Raw genomic sequence first — 18,908 nt, forward strand, 5'->3', positions numbered from 1 at the left:
TGCTCTTGAAACAGAAAGTCATTGGTTGAGATGTGCAGAATGGACCTCATAAAATCATCTTAACTACCAACTACCATATTTTTGGCTCTATAAGACTCACTTTTTCCCTCCCAAAAAGTAAGGGGAAATGTGTGTGCATCTTATGGAGCGAATGCAGGCTGCGCAGCTATCCCAGGAGCCAGAACAGCAAGAGGGATTGCTGCTTTCACTGCGCAGTGATCCGTCTTGCTGTTCTGGCTTCTGAGATTCAGAATATTTTTTTTCTTGTTTTTCTCCTTCAAAAACTAGGTGCGTCTTGTGGTCTGGTGCGTCTTATAGAGCGAAAAATACGGTCATTTCTGGGCTCAATTTATAGAGGGGTTAATAATCTTGTGAAGCTTTCAACCATCTGGGACCAGGTTGTCTGAAGGGCTGTTTTCACCCATTTGAACCAGCTGGACAAATAAAATTTAACTTTGCTCTGTGGCCCACAGTGGCGTAGCGTGGGTTGTCAGCACCCGGGGCAAGGCAAGTAATTTGCGCCCCCTAACCCGTGGATTTGCGCCCCCTAACCCGTGGATTTGCGCCCCCTAACCCGTGGATTTGCCCTAACCCCAGATGTTGCGCCCGGTGCGGCCGGCCCCCCCTGCACCCCCCACGCTACGCCACTGGTGGCCCATCATTAACTAATATCTGATGGGGTGGTACGAGACCATCTCAGTGATGACAGCACAGTTGTGGACATTTCTCCCTGGGGAAGTCCCAACACGGGATCAGGGTTGTGTGAGTGTAGGAACATTAGGAGAGCCCTGCTAGATTAGACCAAAGGGTTACCAGTATCCCATTTGACATAGAAGCTAAACTAATGTCTCCAGAAACAGGACATGAGTGGCAGGGTGGTGGCAATAGACCTCACATTGCAATCACCCAGCAACTGATAATTCATAGGCATGCTTCCTCTGAATCTGGACATGTTATTTGTCCAACATGGTCTACATTTCCACTCCCCAATACTGTGATCAGGGGAGCTAGTAAAAGTATAAAAGGTTTTATGGTGCCTCGTTGCCAGGGAAAACAGGGCAGGGTCAGATTGTGTTGGACAGCTCTGTCATTAGATAATTTGGGAGGCATAGTGTTAAGTTCTCCTGAGCAAGACCCTTGGGATGAATAGAAGTCATAAGCCAGGCATAGGCAAACTCAGCCCTCCAGATGTTTTGGGACTACAACTCCCATCATCCCTAGCTAACCGGACCAGTGGTCAAGGATGATGGGAATTGTAGTCCCAAAACATCTGGAGGGCCGAGTTTGCCTATGCCTGTCGTAAGCAGATACAACACCACGTGGTCGTATTCATCTCTGCTTCCCATTCATTTCACTGAGGCCTGCGTAGGAAATCTTCCCTGTGGGTTGGGTATTATTTGGCCGTGGCTATTTAACCTGCTTGAAATTGCAAGGATTATTGTGAAGAAGGCATAGCCATTAAATGGTTGAGATTCCAAGCAGAGGTCGCTGAAGACAAAATCTCTTCCCTTCATTGTATATCCAGCGCCCAGCTCCCCTTAGCAGCAGTCTTTCTCAACCTGTGGGTCCCTCCCCAGATGTTGTTGGACTACAACTCCCATCACCCCTAGCTAACAAGTCCAGAGCTCAGGGATGATGGGAGTTGTAGTCCAACAACATCTGGGGAGGGACCCACAGGCTGAGAAGCGCTGCTTAGCAAATGCTGAATGAACATGTTTTGCGGCTTTTGTGTTTCTTTTGAGAATGACGGTGGCCATTGGTTTCTTCCCCAACTAATGCTGTTAATTGCAGGTTATCTTTGTTTGTTTCATACAACCACAGCGTTGGAGGATATGAGCAAGATGTGGAATATGGCAACACCGCACAACTCGGGGATTGCCATGGTAAGCACAAGTCCCAGGGGCCAACTTGAGAATGTGGCATGGTTTGGTTTGCGGGCCACACTCTTGTCGGTGTGGATGTCACAAAAAAATGGCACGGAGCACCCCGCCCCCTTGTAAACCATTTAGCACAAACCTAAGCCACTTGATCTTGGGTGGTGGAACCCCCCCCCCTCCCTTGGCCATTTTTCTCCCAGCCTTCATGTATTGTTCATGAAGGTCTAGATGTCAACTTATTAAAACAGGTATTCCCCACCCCTTTTCCTTTTTTTTCTTCTTCCTTTTGGGTGAACCTATTGTGTTTTGTTTTCTGATTTTCAGCTTTGGAAATCTATTTTGCTTTTGCTTTCGGTTACTTTTCACTGATTACGTGTTCCTTTAATTCTTTTAGAAATTTTGCCTACTACAACTACACCAGATTACAAAATATTTGGCGATCCAACATCTGGTTAGTTTTTTTCAATCATTTTTTTCTCCTCCCCCCCCCCCCCAGTTAATGGAACTTTTCTTTCCTTCAGTTCAGCATTTTCAGACAGCCTCGCCCCCCTTTTCTTTTTTACTTTTCTTTTCCTCCTCCCTTTTTCTTTCCTTTGGTGCAGTTGGCAAGACCTCCATATTTTTTGCTTTTCTGCTTTTACTCATCTCTCTTCTGATGGTCAAGAAACAGCCAAGACTTTCTCTCACTCGTAGCACTTTCCACCTTGTGTATCTGCATGCTTAAGAGCTCATTGTTAATTGAGACACATCTTTTATTAAGTGAAAGAGCCTGATTAACATAGATGACATTCTCACTGCACGAAATGCCCGCTAAGCTTCTACTCCTTCCCCCTCCACTCAACCATGTCTTCATGAATGCTACCCTAGCAGTTAGATGCCTGGTCCACTTCATCTCCTCCCTTTCCTCCTCCTCCTCCTCCTCCTCCTCCTCCTCCTCCTCCTCCTCCTCCTCCTGTGTCGTCCCGGCTATTTATAAAAAGCAAATGCACATTTCCCCCCTGAAATGTGTATTTCTGAAATGTTGGGAATGTGTTGATATCTTCAAAGGTTTTCAGAAATGCATTTGTGCTAATAGCATCATATCCACTAATAGGTGGCATTTAGCATCAGATCGCTTCAAGTTTTATGTGCTTCTTCCAGAAAAATTACAGAGCAAATGAGGGGAAGGTTTTGCCATTAATAAGCTGTTGGTAAGAGTGAGAAGGATGGGGTTTTTTTCCCCCTCCCACTCGCTTGCATCACAGGACTTGTCTTTGAGCTTCCTTTACAGAGGAAACCCAACCATTCTCCAAACAACAGGCAAACATACAATAGGCTTTTCATGTCCTCAATACTATTTCAATTGCCTACATATGGATTTTCCCCCTCCTAAACTCTGATCCCTCAGCTCTCATGCGGCAAGAGAAATTATACAATAGCTTTCCAAGAGGTGTCTTGGTTTAGGTACTAAAACATAGAGTTCAGTTCCAAAAATCGGTGGTCTGGGATTTTGTGTGTCGTTACTGAAATCTCAGCATCTTACCTGAATAGGAAAAGTAACAACAGTAGGGAAAGTGGTTGTAATATACCGCACAGTTAGATATGTAAACTTATAATTAAAAACTGAATACAAAAAGAATTTCCTTGCCTGGATCATTAGGAAAGGGATCAAAGATAAAACTGCTAATATTACAATGCCTTTTGCACATTGTAATTTACTATGGCATGGCCACAGTTTAATTATTATTTATTTATTTATTTATTTATTTATTTATTTATTTATTTATTTCCCACCCATCTGGCTGGGTTTCCCCAACTACTCTGGGCAGCTTCCAACAGAACACTAAAATACAATAACCTATTAAACATTAAAAGCTTCCCTAAACAGGGCTGCCTTCAGATGTTTGGTAGTTATTTTTTTCTTTGACATCTGGTGGGAGGGTGTTCCACAGGGCGGGCGCCACTACCTAGAAGGCCCTCTGCCTGGTTCCCTGTAACTTGGCTTCTCGCAGCGAGGGAGCCACCAGAAGGCCCTCGGCGCTGGACCTCAGTGTCTGGGCAGAACGATGGAGGTGGAGACACTCCTTCAGGTATACTGGACTGAGGCCGTTTAGGGCTTTAAAGGTTTTGGTTCAGTTCTGGTTGCCACACCTCAGGAAGGATATTGTAGAGCTGGAAAAGGTACAGTCCAGATTATCATTTGGGGGCTGAAAGAAAGGTTGCAGCTTACACTGAGTGAGAGGGGTAATATGACCAAACTATGGAGAAAATGTAGAAGGGGAAGTTTTTCTTCCACTCTCAAAATACTATAATGTATGTGTTATACATTAATAACAAAGTCAATATTTTAATGGAGACCACTTTGAGGTATGCATGGAGCGATATATGTAAAACTATGACAAATAAATACTAGAACTCAGTACCATCCAATGGTGTGGTAGAATACTCAGAACATTTCTTCACTCTGCATAGTTGCCATCTTGGGCAGCCCTAAAAGCAAATTAAACAAATCCATGAAAGCTGAGAGGATTAATGGCTACTAATCATAATGCCTATATCGTATGGATTAGAGGCAATACATCTCTGAATAGAAGTTGTTGGAGGACACAAGTGGTAGAGGAACAGCACTTTTCCTACTTTGGCTTCTCATAGACATCTGGTTGGCCACTATGGGAACAGTGTTTGGTCTGATTCAGGAGCGACTCTTACTTTTTAGTCCAACATTCAGTTTCCCACCAAGGTTAGCTAGCTGCCCACTGTCTCTGTATGTGGAGGTATTATGTATATCATCATCATTAGCTCTTATACCTGATATAGCTGAGTTGTGGTTTGTCTGTCCACCTGTCTGTCTGTCCACTCGCTATGCATTCAGACACCTCTTGAGATATCGCTGCCAAACTTAACACAATGATTCCCAAGATAGAGGAGCTGGTTTCCCATCTGTGTTTGGCTACTGTTGTGACACTGCTTTACATCAAGATGCTGGACTGCAACATTTTGGACGCCTCTTAAGATAGGGTCACCAGATTTTGCATGATGGTGCCTGAGATGCAAGGAGCAGTTGCAGGACTGTTTGTAAAAGAGCTTTCAAACAGCCCTGCACTGTGCTTTCACTGTGTGTTCTTGTCCCCAGAAGGAGAAGAGACTTAGTATTGCCTTGCTGTTCCCAACTATGTTGGACTTTAAAAGCCCTAATTAGCACAACTCCCAAGGCCAGATTCTGGTTTATCGTTGCCTGGGTTGGGGCAGGGAAGGGCACACACAGCCCTAGAAACTGACAGAGTGCATTACCCATTTATAATCTCGGTATTAATAAATAATAATAATAATAATACAGTGGTGGCTTGCAAGACGAAAAGAATCCGTTCCGCGATTCTCTTCGTCTAGCGGTTTTTTCGTCTTGCGAAGCAAGCCCATTGACGGCTTAGCGGATTAGCGTTATTAGCGGCTTTTAGCGGCTTATCGGCTTAGCAGATAAGCGGCTTAGTGGCTTAGAAAAGGGGGGGGAGGAAAAAAAACCGCAGGAACTCGCAAGACATTTTCGTCTTGCGAAGCAAGCCCATAGGAAATTTGTTTTGCGAAGCACCTCCAAAACGGAAAACTCTTTCGTCTAGCGAGTTTTCCGTCTTGCGAGGCATTCGTCCTGCGGGGCACCACTGTAATAATAATAAAATTTGTTTCTGAGAATTCTCAAGCAAGACTGGGCCCTTACAATTGGTGGGTTATATAGGTTTGAAGGGTTGACGTCCATTCACGATGCATTTGGACTTAAGACCTTGTAACCAAATTATGCAACTTGCTTTTGATAATTTAAGGGTGGGGCAAAAGTCAGGACAAGCCTTGCAGGGAGTTGGAACCAGATGATCACCAGATTCCCCTTCCAACTCTACAATTCTGTGATTTGAAAGGTTCCTGGGAACAGGGGTCTTGTCCATGTTTGGATACAATGGGACACCATTTTGAATCAAGATGGCAGACTGAACCTTTCAGAGCTGCGCCAGTGCTTTGGTTTCCCAGAATTCCTGAGCAGCACAGGAGGGAAATGATCAAGGAGGCAGGTGTCAGAATATGAACCTAAGAAGAGTGTGCTGGATCAGACCAGTGGCCAACCAAGGTGTTTGTGGCAAACCTGCAAGCAGAGCCCAAGCACACTTTCCCCTCCTGCAGTTTACAGCAACTGATAATCGGCAGTATTACTGCATCCAGCTGTGAAGTCAAGCATAGCTAGTAGCCATTGATAACCTAATCATGAACTCATTTAATCCTCTTTTAAAGCCATCCAAGTTGGAAGAAATCTCTGTCTTCTGTGGGAGGGAGTTCCACAGTTTAACTTTGTGCTTCATGAAGTAGTACAGTGGTACCTCAGGTTAAGTACTTAATTCGTTCTGGAGGTCCGTTCTTAGCCTGAAACTGTTCTTAACCTGAAGCACCACTTTAGCTAATGGGGCCTCCTGCTGCCGCCGTGCCACCGGAGCACGATTTCTGTTCTCATCCTGAAGCAAAGTTCTTAACTCAAGGTACTATTTCTGGGTTGCAGAGTCTGTAACCTGAAGCGTATGTAACCCGAGTTACCACTGTACTTTCTTTTATCTGTGTCGAATCTCCCAATAGAAGCTTTGAAGCCCTGTTTTCAACAGGGGCATCAGTTCCCTTCTGGTGGTGGTTTTTTTTTTTTTTTTAGCATTTCCATCCCAAATTCCTCCTAAATGGTTAGACTGCTGCTTTTTTCTTTAATTCAAAAGGCAAAATTCCATGTTGGACTTCAATGAGAGCACAATCCAGTACAGAGTACGCTCCTCTGATGTTTCCTTAATTCTATCTGCCAATTACAATTTTTTTCCACATGCTTTTTAATGCTTCTGGAAGTTTGACAGCAGACGATTCTTTGATGCTATTTGCACTTCTGTAATGAAACAAGAATGGTGTTTGATGGATTTTGTTTGTCCGAGAACTAATTCTGGTGGGGAGGGAGGAAAGTCGCAGTTCCCTTGTGTGAAAAACACGCCCTTTCTGCCTGTGCATGAATGGATGGGGGGGGGGAATCAGGTTTACTTTTAAATGTTGACATGATTCACTTGATTCCACACTGTCGATTAACAGGGATTTGTAAGTCACGTTCACCAACAGCTTTCCACTGCAGATATGCACAGGAGGTTTAGAAATTGACACCACCCCTGATGTCAACATGAATTGTGGCATATGAGCTATAGAATGCTATGAATTCCAAGTTTTGCTTTTGTCCAGTTATATCAAGCTCCTGGCCCTCATGATTACAGACCGATTGCCTGAAAGCTCACACCCAATTCTATGAATCCACCGTAGCTATACAGTAGCTGGTATTGCTGTAGCTTGAAGCACAATCCTTTTTCCCTTTTCCTTTTTACAAGTGAGGGTGAGCCATCCAGAACACACACACCTGCCATATTCTTCCCAAGGCCCATTAGAAGAGGCCCTGTTGGCACTGCAAGAGGCTGGACCTCATTGATGCCATAACATTAAATGTTACACATTCTAGAAGGTCTGGGAGGAGATCTCAGTGAGACCTTTGCTCAGTCAGCATGACTCTTAAGTCTGTGAGCTCCTTACCTCTCTATACATACCGTATTTTTTGCTCTATAAGATTCACTTTTTCCCTCCTTAAAAGTAAGGGGGAATGTGTGTGCGTCTTATAGAGCGAATGCAGGCTGCGCAGCTATCCCAGAAGCCAGAACAGCAAGAGGGATTGCTGCTTTCGCTGCGCAGCGATCCCTCTTGTTGTTCTGGCTTCTGAGATTCAGAATATATTTTTTTTTCTTGTTTTCCTCCTCCAAAAACTAAGTGTGTCTTATGGTCTGGTGCATCTTAGAGAGCGAAAAATACGGTATATTGTTTCTAGTCAAAATGTCTTAAACACACACAGAGAGAAGTATGGGAAATAAAGTCGTGATAAAAGCATTACAAGCATTCCGTACTGTCTTGTCTCAATTCTGCACCCAGAGGATTCTGTGCATAGTATATAAATCTATGCAGAGCTTAGTTTTGCGAAATTGATTCCACCAGCTGGATGCAAAGCAAGACACTCAAGTTTAGAATGAATCCCCCCATCATAAATGTGTTAGGGAAAGGGGATTAGCTCTTCAAATGCCTTTTCTGTGGTGGCTCCACAAATGTGGAATGCTCTCCCCCCAGGGAAGCTTGCCTGGCACCTTCGTTACATATTTTTAGGCACCAGGCAAAAAATTCCTTTTTACCCAGGCATTTGGCTAATGAAACAATCGATGACCTTTTAAACTGAGGGAGGGGGCAGGGGGAGGTTATGATTTTATTTTTTATTATGTTACGTGTTTTTATACTGTAACCTGTCCTGTGATCTTCAGATGAAAGGCAGTATTATAAATCTAATAGTAATAAATTGACAGGGGAAAAAATCAGAAACCCAGCCTGACACAGAATAAGGCAGCTTCCTCCACTCCTAAATTCTGCTCTCCCCTCCCCCTCCATTTTCCATCTTCCTTACTGATTTTATTTAAGCACCACAGTCATTGAATAATGGCAATAATTCGCAATACATTTCCTGTCCCTGACTTTAAATCTGATTTTAAAGAGCAAGTCACAGTATAATGCCGTTGTTCCTCGTGCAACTCCTATTAAGCCTGTTTTCCAAATACAATTTAGCAGTCATCGTGCAAAGTCACTAACTGTTGAGGGTTTCATATAAAAAAAGAAACACACACACCATAGAGTGGGGGGCAGGAACCTGACTGCAATGCACAGTAATAAAAGCAAAATCTGTTTGCCACCACAGACATGGCGTTACCCTCAACTTCTGTTACCACAGTGGAAAGTATCCCCGTTTTCTCACCCAAAGTGAGTGGTTCCTGGAAACCTAAAGTGACTGGCTCCCGGAAATTTGTAGCCCAAGATGACCCAAACACCTCTGATTACTCTGATTCATTATCAGGGGTCCCGAAGGGTAAGGCCTAATCAGGGGTTTTATTACGGTTGAAAGGAAACCTGATAGCTTCAGCAGTTTCAAATTCAAACGCTTGTTCTTATCAAAATATGCATGCAATATCATCCTTTGTATGTAATAAAAAGGTGTAATTTTGGCTAACAGAGCAGGGAGGAGGGGGGATTTGGGAGACAAGATGAGCAGCAAAACAGAGTTTGCATCACTGTGTTGAACACTTTGTTGAAAACTCCTACTCATCCTGTTATTCTCACCCCCAGCCAAATTTTGTTGGCATACGCATTTTGTTTTGCATACGCATTTATTGCATGCTCAACAGCGCATGTCAGCCGAGCATCAAATCCCATTGAGTTCAATGGGGCTTACTCCCGGAAAAGCGTCCTCCTGTACCACACTGCCTTTTGTGTACTTCCTTATGGGTCTGCGATATTCCTTTTGGCTGGCCCACAATGTAGAAGTTTTACTCTCTCACATAAGGCTCACCGCAGCATAGCTTTGCAAAAAGCCTTTGCAAAGAGTAACCGCATTAATCCACCACAGCAGAAACGAGAGCATTCTGGCTTTTAACAAAAGACCCTCAAAAACTCTTGCAGCACATGCTTCCTTCCAATTGCTACATCCTTTATCAGCGCTAAGGTGTCTTTCTGTGAGATACACCTCAAAACTGTGGGAGTTTGAGTTTCCTAAATCTCTCCCGCTAAGAACAACTCCACATGTTAACATCATCACAAACAGTGGGTTAATCTCCATGTAAGAAGAATCATGTACTCCATAAAGGGCAGTGTGGTGCTGCATGGTTGACCGTAGGTACATAGATCAGGCAGCCGGTATATATACTGTGACTGTTTGATCTGTGTGCCCATAAGGAAGTGGGGAGGGAGAATTCCCTGCAAATAGCAGCTTCTGCATTATGAGGTGTCAGTTGGACACAGATTGGAGAGGCCTCAAAACACGCTGGACTATTGAGTCCTTTGAGTGATGCTCTCTCTCTCTCTCTCTCTGCCTAATCCAGCACATAGGATAGTTGCGAAGATAAAAATGGAATAGCCCATTTCATCCTCACAACTGAAAAATAAATGAGAGAGAGTGGGGGTCCCTGGGTCACCGTTGAGCTTCACGTCTGAACAGGCCCCTTATCTTCTCATCCAAGCTGGCTCATCCTCTGTTATCTGGATACCCAAACTGGACACCTCATAGCAAATGGCACATATCTGCATGACCCTGTCTTTTCTTTTCTCAAAAAAAGAAAAGAAAAAATAAGTCATAAGTTCTCAAGCAAACCTTTCACATTCAAGTATTCAGCGAAACGTATCAGGTTTCCTTTTGGCCATTGTGGCAGCGCATTCGTAATTTGCTTCAGGTGTTTCTTATCGCTTGGTTGTCCTTTAAAACAAGTCTGCTTTTGCCAGGATTTGCTCACGCGCTCTCTCAGTCACGCTCGGTAGAGTTTTCTGTAGTAAGCCTTTCTCAGCCTTTCCCCTCCTTTTCCCTCTTCTGCACAATGCCATTAAAACCAATAACCCTGAACCTTTCAACTCTCTTCAAAGGCCTTGCCTCTTAACACACACACAAACCACACATAACACTCTTCTTTGTTTTAACTTTCCCACTGTGCCGAATAACACAATTAGGTGCATTCTGCCAAACTAACATTTTCTTAACGGTGCAATGTCTGTGGTTGCTTTAAATAAAAACAAAAACCTGCAAGCTCTGATATTAACGTGCAAGTTTTATTTTTTCCCCTTTTTTAATACTATTGTTTGATCTTCTAGTGCAAAATTTAATGCATTCTATATTATGAAAACTACTAATACCTCTCATTAGCCGGATGGTTTTTAAATGATGCTCTGTTCCAAAAGTTCGTTACTCACTGAAGTCTAGGCCTTAAAATGCGTGGGTAATCTTGACTTCTTTTTTTAAGCTGCAGAGAATACCACTTCCAGAATAGCAAAGTGAGAAAGCGTTCCTTTTGGAGGGGGGGGGGGTTAAAAATATTAGCATAGTTCTAACAATGCAAATCTGCACATTATAGAGTTTTGCACAATATTTGCATAATCCTATCTCACTTTTGATTCTGATTCATGAGTCGGGCAGGAAATTGAAAGAGAAATCCTTCCACGAGTTATTAATTGCAGCTTGGCTGTGTAGCACCTTCTAACCTCAATTTTCTAGCAGAAATCGTTAAAGTTAATACCACACCAGCTACTATTTGTGAGTCTTAAAAGGATATTTGAGGACAGTGTGTGTGCATTTGGATTGGCAGAGTGTAGTAATGCTACTCATATAGTCCAGTTCTCCAGATTAATAGACACAGAGGTGCAGGTCAGAGATTGCCAGCCTGTCAAGGGAAGTCTCCTTATGCTTGTGATGGCATCTAGAACTGACAGCCATTAAAGGCAGCCATGGAAAAAGAGCCTTCCTTCTAGCCTTCCTGGCCTGCAGAGAGGTAGATCTGCTGTCTGCTTACCCCCATAGCTATGATTTGCTTCCATTTACAAAAGAAAATGACCTCTCCAAACTGGTAGCATTCCCTTTTCTCTCTTGTGGTGGCTCCTCTTGCCTGCAGTTTCGAAGGCAGCGTAGCAGAGAGGTTGGCTATTTTCTCAGTCATTTAGGAATTGTTAACTCTGCTGTGTAACAATAAGCCACCCTGTGAGGGTTTTTTTTAAAAAAGCTTATTGTTCATTGTTTTGTCTTATTAACTGAACGGTGGTTTAAAATATCTTCTTATACTCTGCCCTGAGATCAATTTGATAGAGGGCGGGTCGTGAATACTTTCATAAATAAAATAAAAACCAGCTGCCAGACAGAACAAGGAAGGCAAACAGCTGCTGATATTGTAGTTTCCTTGGTTTCTGGAGCAAGGAAAAGCATGGCACTGCTATAAGGACAAGTATTGATAGACCTAAGTAAGAGCTTGACCAGGTCTCTACAGGTGCCTGTAATAGCTGTAAGATCCAGAGCAGAGGTGGAGACCATGTAGCCCTCCAGATGTTGGACTACAACTCCCATCATTCCAGTTTATTGACCATGCTGGCTGGGACTGATGATAGTTGGGAGTCCAACAACATCTAGAGGGCCCCTGATCCCAAGAGCCAAGCGGGCGTCAGAGAGGGGTGCAACTGTAGAACAATACCCCTATTAAGAGGGTAACGTGAACTGGTCAGCAAGGTTCCTCCAACAGCCATGCCCTGCTTGATGCCTGTGGTCAGCTTTGATAAGTTAGCTAAGAGCAAGGGGCCCAGAAAGGATGAGTGGAAAGACCAAATTGCAGCACAGTGCTACAGCAAGCCCATGCCATCATTTCACATCCTTCTGATCTGACAGCCCAGCATAATGGCACGGCAGCCTCCTGAGCCAGCAGAAATATTTATCTTAGCACAGGGGGCAAAACCTGCATTAAGAATGAAGGGGGAAATCTCCAAAATTGGGGGGGGGGCTGTATTGGTGTTGTGGGGTTGCTCCACCAAACTGTAACTCCACCAAACTGGACAACTGGAAGCGCTTTCATTGGATTGAAATGATAGACCAATGGATTAGACATCCATATTATCACAGAGATGTTGCATATTAATGTATATACAGCATGATGCTGGTGGTGTAAATTGGGGAAAATATAACACATCAAATGTAGGATAAATTATGGTGGAGACCAACCCTAAACATGTTCAGATGTTCAGTGAGGACTGTTTCGTACATAGGGTGCAATCATTGCCAACTTCAAGCAATTTCAGGTTAGGATTAGGGGTTAAGGTTAGGGTTAATGTGAGAGTTATGAATGTGCTTCAACCTTCTCCCATTAAAATAAATAGAAATTGTGCTGGATTGTGCCCGCTATGTTTTTAGTCTCCACCTGAATTAGATACATCAGAAACCACTTAGCACTTAAAAACATCTGTTGGTATATGTGTATATACACCACTAATGACTCCCTGAGGAGGATATCCATGTCAGAAGACTTGTGATTCCTACCCCTACTGTGCAAATCTCTCTCTCTCTCAAGTGCAGTGGTGCTAGGTTTCTGTTATGTCTGGTTAGTACTGCAGCTTAAGATAAGCAAGCTTTGTTTTACGGTCATGCAGAATAAAACACGCACTAATCTCTCCATACCACATGTGTTTGTTGTAGGTGTCAGGTGGGAAGTCCAGTCAGGAGATTCTAACCAAATGGTGCACATGAATGTCCTGATTACATGCGTCTTTGCTGCCTTTCTGCTGGGAGCCTTTATTGCAGGCGTGGCTGTTTACTGTTACCGGGATATGTTTGTGAGAAAGTCCAGGAAGATACACAAAGACGCAGAGTCAGCTCAGTCCTGTACGGACTCGAGCGGGAGTTTCGCCAAGCTGAACGGCCTCTTTGATAGCCCAGTCAAGGAGTATCAACAGAATATCGATTCTCCCAAGCTGTATTCAAACTTGTTAACAAGCAGAAAAGAGATGCCGCCAACGGCCGACACAAAGGCCATGATGATGGTGGACCATAGAGGCCAACCGCCAGAACTGGCAGCCCTTCCGACACCAGAATCCACGCCGGTGCTGCAGCAAAAGACTTTGCAGTCTATGAAAAGTCAGATGGACAAAGCGCAGAACAACCTCAGTGCTTCTAGAAAAGAAACTCCTCTGAAGAGCCCTCAGTTTTTCCCATCCAGTCCTCCACCTCATTCCCCTCTAAGTCACGGACACATCCCCAGCGCTATTGTTCTTCCAAACGCCACCCACGACTACAACATGTCCTTCTCAAATTCCAACGCACACAAAGCAGACAAGAAGATGCAGAACATGGACCACCCGCACACAAAGTCATCGGGCAAGAGAGACCACAGGAGGTCTGTGGATTCCAGGAACACCTTGAACGATTTCCTGAAACATTTGAACGAAATGCCTAGCAACCCCAAAGCCATTATGGGAGACCTCCAGGTGGCTCACCAAACTTTAATGCTGGATCCCATGGGAAACATGACTGAGATCCCGCCTAAAGTTCCCAACAGGGAAGCCTCTTTGTATTCTCCTCCATCCACCCTTCCGCGAAACAGTCCGACGAAACGGGTGGATGTCCCTACCACGCCGGCGGTACCCATGACCTCTTTGGAAAGACAGCGGGGCTACCACAAAAATTCATCACAGCGGCATTCTATATCAGCCCTCCCTAAAAACTTAAACTCGCCCAATGGCGTGCTGCTGTCGCGGCAGCCTAGTATTAACCGTGGGGGATACATACCTCCCGGAGGAGGCTCAAAGATGGACTACATGCAAGGGGCACCAGTGAGTGTCCATCTACAGCCTTCCTTGTCTAGGCAAAGCAGTTACACGAGCAATGGAACGCTCCCTCGGACAGGGATAAAGAGGACGCCCTCCCTCAAACCAGACGTGCCGCCCAAACCCTCGTTCGCTCCCCAGACGCCTTCAGTCAGACCACTGAACAAATACAGCTACTGAGACTTGCGTATTCTGTCAAGAGGTGTGGGATGATGTTGCAGGACAGACAATAAGACAGTGACTCGCTTGTCATGAGAGAAACACACACACACGGAGAGAGAGAGAATGAACAAGCCGCCAAAGAACCTGTCCTTACTCCAGCAACATCTGGGCTTTTGCCACACACCTGGCTTAAAGCAAGGCTCAGCTTGCTAAACAGATTACAACAAAGGAAGGTGCTGGCCCTTCACATTTCTTTTGTTTGGAGCAGAGGAGACATGTAGCACAATGGGAGGGGGAACTACCTGAGCAAAAGTACTTGGGGAGGAAAGGGGGAGGGGGAAAAGATCCGCGAGCAAAAATACTTGAAGATAATAATAATAATAATAATAATAACGATAACAATAAAATGGGGTTCATTTTTAGACTGCCATAATGTGTAGTCGTCCCATGAAATGTGAACATTTTAATATGTATGCATTTGCCTTGCCTCTTGCACAAATGTCAGCAAATGATAATGTCTCAACAAGTATGTTGGTTAATAAGCAACTTGCTGAACTTTGGTCTCTAGTCCAACTGTAGCATTTTTCTTTTCCTCCAAAGGATGACATTTTTGTTTATGATGAGAATAAAGGTGTTTGTGTGAGAGGGTGTGTGTGCGCGCACAAAGCTAGGAGGTATTCAATCTCATTGCATCTTTTTAGTTACAGAAACGTTTACATTTGAGTTTGACTAAACAGACAGATGGCTCTGGTTCAGATGATTTTGGATTGCATGAGGTGTACAGCAGATCTCATGTGGGAAGCTTTGTGCTGTCAGATTTCTGCCCTGGGCAGAACTAGTTACTATGTGAAATGGTGCAAATGTGCTCATTCTAAATTATGCTGCTATAGAGTCAGATGTCTAAATTCCAAGTGTAGCATTAATAGAGGTCCACGGCAGTAGGGATGGTTAAATCAGTCCATTTTGGTTTCTCGTTTTCCTGATATTCAGTTCGGCCAATTTCTGCAGCAGTTTGGAAATTTTTACTTCAGAGAAATGCAAATTCCAAAGGGTTTGCATGGTGCTTTGGGAAGCACAAATTAAGGTAGGTTAACATGAAAATGCAAACCGAATTGATTTCTCCCCCATCTCCAGTGCTCAGCTGGTCTTTCAGTCCACCTGACTTCCCAGCCTGAATGCAAACTTTAGAACTTCTAACTGTTCTTCATCCAGAACAAAGTTTCCATTATGGTCAGACTCTCTAGTTCAAAAAGCAGTTCATTTGTTTGTTTTTAAACACTGCCTTCCCCCAAACTGAGACAAAATAAAGGCAGGGGGAATGAGAAGGGCAATGAAACGGGGAAATACGACATTCCCAAGTAGAAAAGACCCTAAGAGAAAAAAGGAGATATTTTCCAGATGCAAAGAATTGCTTCATTGGCCCCAAACAAGCCAGGGCTGTTCATGTACCCACCTGTATGTAGCGAACAAGGAATTGAGGAGCAAACCTATGGCTTGTATATTTGCTTAGCCCGATGTGGGATAAGAGGAACTACTGTTCCCTGTATCCATGGCAAGTGCTTACACCATCCTCTCCTAAGCTGGTGTCCTCTGGATGTTTTGGAGAACAACACAGCCGTGCTGGCTGGGGCTGATGGGACTTGCAGACCAGAACATCTGGAGAGCACCAGGTGGAGGAAGGCTGGTTTACACCATCATAGCGTGGCCCTCCTCACTCTGAGATGTTTACGTGTGAGCCATGTCCCTTTTCTACAAAAGAAAAAGACAGAAGAGAAATGTGGAATAAGATGTTCACATTATTAATATTATTTTGTAGCCCTTTCCAACAGAAATAAGATACATCAGTAAGGCTTGGCAGGATCCGCCCAAGAAAAATTTGACAGTAGTGCAATCAATTTGTTTAGCTTGTGGTTTCTCCATAGTCATGCCGGTAATGACAATATTCTGTAAATATTCTGTGTGTTTACCTAGATCTGTGCATTTTGTGCCTTATTCATGAAAATGATTTTCTTTCCTTTTTTTTTTAAAAGAAAACCCTACACTAAACCCCTGTCAAGTGTTCTCGGTAACAGCACATCACAATTCCCCACATGCCAGCTGTAAGTTCTCTCAACAGTATCCGAAAAGATGAAAGAAAGAGGGGGGGGGGTATCCCCACAAGAACAATTAATTAACAATGAAAAGGCAGCCTCTAAGCTGAGGAGACAGCAGCATTAAATCAACCTTTTTCGCGCTAAACATCCCACCCCTAACTAGCTTAAGGATCAAACAGTTATAATGTGAAATCATATGAGGTTTCTGGGGTAATGGAACACCTGCTAAAGCTGAGCGCGCTTCTTACTGGGCTGCTATGGTACGTGTTTGCAGCTGATGTTCATCACAGATGGTGATCTGAGCTTGCAAATGATGCCCTAGTACTTGTATGCTGAACGTTGCCATCAGCATGTAGCCCACACAGGGGGATAGTCGTGAGCTGATAGGACAAGTACATTCCATCCGAAACACTGGCTACTATTTCATGTTAAGGGGGGAAAGAAAATATCTCCGTCTCTCTCTGTCTCAAATAAAAGGGATCCTTGTTCCTTAATATATAGAATTATTCTCCCTTTTCCATTTTGTATGTTGACCATTGAAGACCTTTACTTCCCCCTCCAAAAATACTTAGGATCGTTCCCCCCCCCACCTAAAAATATTTTCACTCTTGCAACTAATAATTTTAAAATGAGAATCAAATGACAAAAAAAGAAAAAAAAGAATTGACTTCACTTTACAAATAGTAATGAATAATACATACTTGTGTGAAACGGAAACATAAATGTTATGTGAACCCAAATAACTTTCTGTAACATTGTGCTGCCTTGTTAGATGGTAATGTGAGTTCGCTCAGTATTTATGTTGAAATCTTTTTAACATTCAACATAGTCTTTATTCTGTTAATTTATAATTTTCGTTGGGTTTTGGGTTGGGGTTTGTTTGTTTTTTTAATTAAAAAATAAAAAAAAACATGCTTTATCCATTTGTGCAAAGGTAAATGCAGATTGTATCTTTTTTAATGGTACAGCTTATAAAAGTAACCCTAAAAAAATGAAAGCTGCTCTATATGGTCTATAGAGTACTTTAACATGTATAGATATCTTGTAAACTTGTATTGTGGATGTGTAAATAATACGTCCTTTTGGGTTTTTAACACCGCATGTAAAGTCAAAATAAACTATTCAAAAGTAGCAAGCATCTCACTTGATTATACGTTTAAAAGCAGTTAGCATAACCCAATCTCCATGCTAAGCTTTTGGGAATGAATGGGAAACTGCACATAGGTAGCTGCAGCCCATTACCATTCCCCTCTGGTCAGGAACCATTTACCGAAGTGAGTAAAGCCATCCATGCTGGGAGGAGGAGTTCATTTCATACAACACAGCACCTGCCATCTCCAAGAACCCACGGAATTGGTGGCATTACGTCTTTTAATGCAGCTTGCTGTTATTTTCCTAGGACTTGCACATACAACCTACACATGCTAGTCTTTTAACCCTGTTTCTGAAGTTTCAAGATGGGCAACTGCATTTACCTCTGTGTCTTTTCACTGTTCATACCTGATGCATAGAATAGGCAGGGATACCGGGCATATTATGACACCAATGGTCCTCCAGATTACAGGCATTGATCCATATTTGGCCCGTGGCATCCTTGGGCAGCTGCTGGAGCCACATCACCCTGACAGCGTGAGTGCCAGTCTTCATTGTCACCACCAATATCGAGTCCCAGCTGTCATTTTGTTTTCCCCTTGATGCCCCAAAATAAACATGCTGTCTGGATTGTCATGGGAATGATGAATGACAGCTGGCATCTTCTTACAGTTAAAGAAAACAGCCTATCACTCTGCTATGCTACAGGTAATCCATCTACACAGGAGAGCACCCATCGAAGTATCCTTCAAACATGGAGCCAGTCCTGTCCATAGTAATCAGTTGGAGTCATTCAGAGATTAGCCAGCCCCTATCTGTGGCGCTGTGGTCTAAACCACTGAGCCTTGGGCTTGCTGGTCAGAAGGTCGTCAGTTCGAATCCCTGCGACAGGGTGAGCTCCTGTTGCTCAGTCCCAGCTTCTGCCAACCTAGCAGTTTGAAAGCACATCAAAGTGCAAGTAGATAAATAAGTACCATTCCAGTGGGAAGGTAAACAGTGTTTCCGTGTGCTGCTCTGGTTCGCCAGTAGCGGCTTAGTCATGCTGGCCACATGACCCGGAAGCTGTCTGCAGACAAACGCCAGCTCCCTCAGCCAATAAAGCGAGATGAGCGCCGCAACCCAGAGTCATCTGCGACTGGACTTAATGGTCAGGGGTCCCTTTACCTTTACCTTTTCCTGCATCATCCAATCCATTTGTCTGTGGATCCATTCCCCCACTCCAGATTATCTATCTATCTATGGAAAATAATACTTTTTGAATACTCACCCACACACATACACAAAAACCTTTATGAAATTTTTTTTAAAAAATAAATAAATGAAAGAATTAGCCCATTGGGGAACAAGGTTCTGGAGCCCAGTCTGTCCCCTGCTGTGCTCACTTTCTGTTTGCATTGAGTTGCTCACATAAGGGAGCATTCATAAATGTGTTCCGCCATCTGCATGCGGTGTGAAGTGGCACAGTCTATTTTCCCACCTCTAAATTCTCCTGGCCTCATTC

At 43.7% G+C, this 18,908-nt stretch overlaps 1 protein-coding gene across 11 annotated transcripts in view; it reads left to right on the forward strand.

The window, feature by feature from the left end:
- The window catches only part of SEMA6D (semaphorin 6D), a 421,542-nt gene extending 405,299 nt beyond the window's left edge, over positions 1-16,243 (forward strand). For 4 of the 11 annotated variants that reach the window (XM_081838792.1, XM_081838793.1, XM_081838795.1 and 1 more), the window contains 4 exons: positions 1,792-1,883; positions 2,272-2,328; positions 8,641-8,808; positions 12,934-16,243. In XM_081838792.1, the coding sequence (XP_081694918.1) occupies positions 1,792-1,883; positions 2,272-2,328; positions 8,641-8,808; positions 12,934-14,240 (1,624 nt within the window). In that variant the 3' untranslated portion in view covers positions 14,241-16,243. The remainder of the gene's footprint in view (positions 1-1,791; positions 1,884-2,271; positions 2,329-8,640; positions 8,809-12,933) is intronic. The other 7 variants (XM_081838787.1, XM_081838796.1, XM_081838790.1 and 4 more) reach the window with 7 other exon arrangements.
- The last annotated feature ends 2,665 nt before the right edge of the window (positions 16,244-18,908 follow it).

This window comes from Podarcis erhardii (genome assembly GCF_964252035.2).
Source record: "Podarcis erhardii genome assembly, chromosome: 14".
Lineage (NCBI taxonomy): Eukaryota > Metazoa > Chordata > Lepidosauria > Squamata > Lacertidae > Podarcis > Podarcis erhardii.